This window comes from Engraulis encrasicolus, chromosome 13, assembly GCF_034702125.1.
Source record: "Engraulis encrasicolus isolate BLACKSEA-1 chromosome 13, IST_EnEncr_1.0, whole genome shotgun sequence".
Lineage (NCBI taxonomy): Eukaryota > Metazoa > Chordata > Actinopteri > Clupeiformes > Engraulidae > Engraulis > Engraulis encrasicolus.
The window spans coordinates 52,122,746-52,129,122 of NC_085869.1; the positions used below are offsets into that span (position 1 = coordinate 52,122,746).

The following is a 6,377-nucleotide window of genomic DNA, read 5'->3' on the forward strand; positions in this document are numbered from 1 at the left end:
TGTTAAAATTGGTATATAATACAAACAAACTGAGTGTGCTTTCCGTGTGCATGTGCGTGTGTGTGTGTGTGTGTGTGTGTGTGTGTGTGCGTGCGTGCGTGCGTGCGTGCGTGCGTGCGTGCGTGCGTGCGTGCGTGCGTGCATTTTGCTGCATGTCTTTAGGGACCATTTTACAAAGACAGTGCCCATCTGACAACCCAGCAGCAAGTTTGCACATGGGATTTGAACATCAGGCCCTGCTAGCTTCAACACTGTCTTTGGGGACCATCTGTCACAAGAGAATAAACAAGCTTATTTTTAGTCTTTGACATTTTAATTTGTCAGCAGACAACTCTCGTTTCACTCTCCGGAATATTTTAATGTCTTTTACAGGAAAAAGATGCAGGGCCGGATTAAGAAGGACTGGGGCCCCTAGGCTACATATTGCTATGTGCCCCCCAGCAACAGCAAATTTTGTGACAAATTTACACAGTGTCATAATTATGAGGTAGGAATTAAGGGCAGGGCTCTAAATTAACACCAGCCAATTGGACAAATACTGGTGAAAATTCAGTTTGACTGGTAGAAAAGAAAGCCTACTAGCCACTTTTACTGATAGCAAGTTTGGCTAGTTCAATTCACATCCACTAGCTAAATTTGACTAGTGATGAAAAAAGTTTATTTATAGCCCTGATTATGGGTAACATGTCTACCAACTGTTCTGATACATGACAGATGAATTTTTAATATTATATCTTGTCACATTTCTGTTATTGATCACTTTTAGTCAATCAGTGCCCCCCTGGCATGTCCCCCCCCCAGGCTGCAGTCATATCTAGCCTGTGTGTTAATCCGGCCCTGCAGAGAAGGGCAGATGGGTAGCGTCAACCAATGGACCTAAAATCAATAAATCCACACACAGAGGTGCCACGGATTTCCCGGGCACGGTTACTTGATGCCCGCCAAAGTTTCAAGAGAAAGGAAGCACAAGAAATATGGAACATATTGTTGCATCAGTTGAACATTTTGTAAATTGAACATGGAGAATAAGAAGACCTAAAAGATTTATCATGATGAAAGTGATTTCCAATAGCCTTCATGTGGATAAAAATAAACAATGCATTGTGGCAGGTCCGTTTTAGCATTTTAAATTAGCATTTTAAAACTCTGTTTACGTGTAAACAAGAGCCAAAACCAATACGCTTTCAAAAATATCCACATGTACATATAAATAATACCTTCCAAATTTCCACACCCGACATTGACACTGGTCGTGTCATTATAGAACCAAAAAAGTGAGGAGATGATCATTTACAATTTCAGGTAAATTAATCGTATAGATATGATTGCCAATTCTGAAATAATCAAAAAGAAAAAAACAAATACCTTAAGTCATAATGGTAACTGATGCTGGGCTCCCCATCTTTGTCCCCTGTGACATCATTTTCTAGCCCTAAACATGGGGCTACAAAAGGCCACAGCTCCTACAGCTCGTCATCACTTCTGCCAGGGAGCTGCTGAGGAGGACAGGACATCAACCCAATCAACCCTCACCATACCTGGAAACCATGAGGGAAATAGTCAACATTCAAGTTGGGCAGTGTGGTAATCAGATCGGAACCAAGGTAACACATGTTAATTGCCTGCAAACATTTTGGAAAACATCAGTCATTTGAGTTACTCATGATGCATTCCTCATGAGTGTGTGTATTTTGTTGAATGGTCAAATTCTTATCAATTTTTTTAGTACATGAAATCTTGCTGCACAGATTGCATTGTTCCCTCATACAGGTAATTTAAAGCCTTTTCATTGCCCACAGTTTTGGGAGGTGATCAGTGATGAGTACGGCATTGACTCTGCTGGCCACTACAGGGAACGGCCGTCTGCTGGTATAGAAAGGGTCAATGTCTACTTCAATGAGCCTTTTGGTGAGTCTCATTGCATTTGGGAATGATTCAATTTCATTGTAAATGTATTTTTTAATCTTTGTTATGAAGGCAAAAATATACATCTTAATATTACATCAAAGGTGTCAGTAAACGACTAATAAATCACTTTTGTATAGCACGTGTGTTGATGTGTTGTAATGTTTTTAATTTTAAGTTCCATTGATGGACAAAATGTCACTCATTACGCTCTAAACGTAGAAAATGGATTGAATGTCATTATATTACAAAATACCTAGACGACATGTTCATATATGTCATATTCTTTTCAGCTAATAAGTATGTCTCCAGATCCATTATGGTGGACTTAGAGCCTGGCACCATGGACAGTATTCGCTCAGGACCTCTGGCCCAACTTTTCAATCCTGACAACTTTATTTATGGTGAGTAAATGACCTTGTGAAAGTATTGTACAAGATGAAAATGGCATTCAAATGTTAATGAAAAACCCACTGTACATTTCATTGAGGGATTAATTTGCCATAGATACAATATAGAATAATACTATAATATAATAATAACAGTTGTGTTGCATCATGTGTTGTGTGCTATTCGGCAGCTATGTCCAAGACAAATTTCCCTCAGGACGAATAATAAGAATCTTGAATCTTGAATATGTCACCTGTTGTAGTGAGGTCACCTTGTGGAAAGAAGCTTACAATTAAGGCTGGGTACATGGACATTGCTCCAGGATCCCTGTGCATGTGCAGATTTCATGCATAAACGCATTGCCATGCGTATTTTATCACAATTGTATTTTATATTAATATTGTGTTTATTTCATGTCAATGCGTGCAGTAGAGCATCAGACATAAAGTACACACATCTGTGCATTGTATATGGTGAAATATTGACTGAACTGCAAGGGGCAAGCTTCTGCACTTGAGGTCGGACTACTGTCAAATGATGATGGGAAATATTAACGAGATCCCTGTTGGCTATCTGCCCCCTACCTGACCATTGACCTATGCATAAATACACACCTGGTATTCAGTATTTACTTTTTATTTTAATAGTCTTACTTATTTCTTCATTGCTAAAGTTCTTTTTACAATTCAAAACTACAGCAATTTATCAATTTGTTGATGTACTGTAGCAAAGAAAGGGAGTACCAAAGTACCAAAGACACAAAGGGAATAGCAGCCAGAGCACACCCACAACCCCAGGTAGTGATGGTCACTCCAGAACCTTTCTGGAGCTTCAGATGCCGTAGCCCTGATAATGCACGCCATTCCACCATTCCACTAGTCACTGAAAAGTTAACTACCATACGTAGTGCTACACTACTCTGACATAAGACGAGCACGTTAGTGATGCACTATGACTTGGTCATTGCCATTGGTAACAGAACATTTATAAAGAAGACCTGAGATACAAGTGGGTCAAGGGGTACATCAATATTTAAAGCGGGGGTAGTACTGTAAGTAGGGAACCTGTTTCATTCAAAGGGCCACTTCAAATTGTATAAAATCCTCCAAGGGCCGTACCATGAACACAAACCAGAATTTCCCCTTTCACTTTAGGCCTATATTGAAGGTGGCTACCTTTTATAACAGACCCCACCTTTACTAGGTCCCCTGAAAATATAACTTCATTGTATTGCAAATTTAATTTATACGATTCATTTTACAAAACATTTCATGTGAAACTGTCTGACATTAAAATTATATCAGGGGCCAGATAAGACAGACTCGTGGGCTGTAAACAGGGGAGCGAAGCCCGGCTCCAAAAAGTGCAAGCAAGAATGGCACCATGTTGACGGCAAGCTTGTGGAGGTCGGCGTTGAGCTGGCCTGGGTAGTACAGGCAGGTGGTGACGCTGTAAACAGCCCCAAGGGCCATAGGTTCCCCACCCATACCTTCCGGTCTGTAAGGTGGTCACCGAGATCACCCAAATCCTCTGCTGACTGTCACAGGAGGGACCATCACAATACACTTGTTTGATTCCTAATACCCATAGGTCAGAATGGGGCAGGGAACAACTGGGCCAAGGGGCACTACACCGAAGGCTGTGAGTTGATTGACGAGATCATGGACCGGGTGCGAAAGGAGAGCGAGGACTGCGAGTCCCTGCAGGGCTTCCAGCTCCTGCACTCCCTGGGCGGGGGCACTGGCTCAGGCCTGGGCACCTTGCTCCTGGCCAAGATCCGAGAGGAGTACCCCGACCGCATCATGGCCTCCTTCAGCGTCTTCCCATCCTCCAAGGTCTTTTGTCTTTTTTTTATTACATTACATTACACTTAGCTGATGCTTGTTTTTTATCCAAAGTGACTTTGTGGGGTTACGTGCCTTGCTCAAGGGCACTTCAGCCATGGATGAAAATGCAGGTGAGGGCGGGATATGAACCTGCAACCCTGTGATCTCAAGACCAGCGTTTTAACCATCGAGCCATTCTAATAGTCTGGTTTGTGAAGTCCTGGGTGTGTTCCCATCCTCAAAATAAGGTTTTAGTCACTTGGTATGTTCTTGGTAGATCTGCCAAGTCTGTGCTTTTGTTAACACATTGAGTTGCATGATTGTGCGAATAGTACTACATAAATAGTTATTTCACTAATGTTTTTATGTAGGTGTCCGACACGGTGGTGGAGCCCTACAACGCCGTGCTCTCCACGCACCAGTTGCTGGACAGCGCCGACCAGACCATCTGCTTTGACAACGAGGCCCTCTATGACATCTGCTTCCGCAAGCTCAAGCTTCCCGCGCCCACCTACGGCGACCTGAACCACCTGGTGTCGTCCACCATGAGCGGCGTCACCACCTGCCTGCGCTACCCGGGCCAGCTCAACGCCGACCTCCGCAAGCTCGCCGTCAACATGGTGCCCTTCCCGCGCCTGCACTTCTTTGCGCCAGGCTTCGCTCCCCTGACGGCGAGAGGCAGCGCCACCTACCGAGCATTCACTGTGTCCGAGCTGGCTCAGGAGATGTTCGGAGGCGGGAATATGATGGTGGCTTGTGACCCCGGCCGCGGTGGTCGCTACCTCACCGTGGCGGCGGTTTTCCGAGGCCGCGTGTCCATGAAGGAGGTGGAGGAGCAGATGCTGGGCATGCAGCGCAAGCACAGCGCCCGATTCGTCGACTGGTTGCCCAGCAACCTGTCCGTGTCCGCCTGCGACGTGCCGCCGCGGGGGCTGTCGATGTCCGCCACGTTCGTGGCCAATACCACGGCCATCCAGGAGATCTTCCGCCGTGTGTCCGCGCAGTTCGCCTCCATGTTCCGGCGCAAGGCCTTTTTGCACTGGTACAGCGGTGAAGGCATGGACGAGATGGAGTTCACTGAAGCTGAGAGCAACGTCAATGACCTGGTGGCTGAGTACCAGTTACGCCAAGATGCTACTGCCTATGGCGATGATGATGATGATGATGATGATGCTGATGCTGATGATGCGGAGGTGGTGGATGAGGAGCCAGATAGTAGATGAAATGAAGGGACTAGATGTTACTGCCTATGATGATGAGGAGGAGGAGGAGGAGGAGGAGGAAGAGGAGGAGGAATTGGAGGACCCAAATACTAAATGAAGTGGTAACACTTTAAATTAGTGCTCACGTTAGCCTCTAACGCATGATGATGGGTGAAAAAAAATGTGGGTGGATTGAAAAAGTGAGTTTAGTGGTTTTAGAAGATAGGCCTATGCAGCACTGCAGCCTAGGCTTGAAGTTCCCTTGAGAAGAGCATATAGACCCCGAATTGATGCTCCATACAGACTGTTCCCTAGGCCTAGTTGAATAAAGATGTAGATTACCAGTGGGTAATTTTCTTTTTTTTTCAAGATATTTTTTGGTCTTTTAGCTCCTTAAGACACGGCATTAGCTGTTACCAGAATGGCAATGACCAAGTCGTAATGTATTACTAAAGGCCCCGTGCACTATCATAGTAGTGTAGTACTATAATAGCTAACTTTCAATGTTTATTACATCATGCCACAGGAGGTACGGCGTGCATTAAGGGGATAAACTTTACCCGTATTAGTGACAGGATAGTTTGAAAGAGAGACAGGAAACGTTTCTGAGAGAGAGACAGGAAAGGGTCGGCAAAGGACACTGGCCAGAGTCAAACCCGGGTCGCCCGCTTAGTAGACGCGTGCCCTACCGTTAAGCCATGACAGGGCCAGGGTTATTTTCTATGTAACGTAATAATGAAATAGCCATGAAACACACAACATGATGTTAGATAGCTGAATCGAGAATAAATTGTGGATCATGTCTTCGTAACTTACAGAACACATCCCCAGGCATGGCCCCTGCATGCACAAGGTGCAACTGTGTGTAGACTGTGTATAGGTGTATAGACTACTATAATAAAATTTGCTTTTGTACAGAACACTGTGTCTTCCATTCGAGGTATAGTGAGGACACATTTGAATAAGATTGTTCAAAGAAGAAAGCTTCTCTGAAACAAGTTTCAAAATTGAAATACTTGCATTTATTTGCCAGTAAAATGAATAAGCCAAACAT

The 6,377-nt window shown here is 44.3% G+C and overlaps 1 protein-coding gene across 1 annotated transcript; it reads left to right on the plus strand.

The window, feature by feature from the left end:
• The first annotated feature begins 1,321 nt into the window (after positions 1-1,321).
• LOC134461366 (tubulin beta chain-like) lies at positions 1,322-5,363 on the plus strand. The gene is made up of 5 exons (XM_063214226.1): positions 1,322-1,604; positions 1,800-1,908; positions 2,199-2,309; positions 3,886-4,130; positions 4,493-5,363. The coding sequence occupies exons 1-5, from the start codon at positions 1,548-1,550 to the stop codon at positions 5,342-5,344; spliced, it is 1,374 nt and encodes a 457-aa protein (XP_063070296.1). The 5' UTR covers positions 1,322-1,547; the 3' UTR covers positions 5,345-5,363.
• The last annotated feature ends 1,014 nt before the right edge of the window (positions 5,364-6,377 follow it).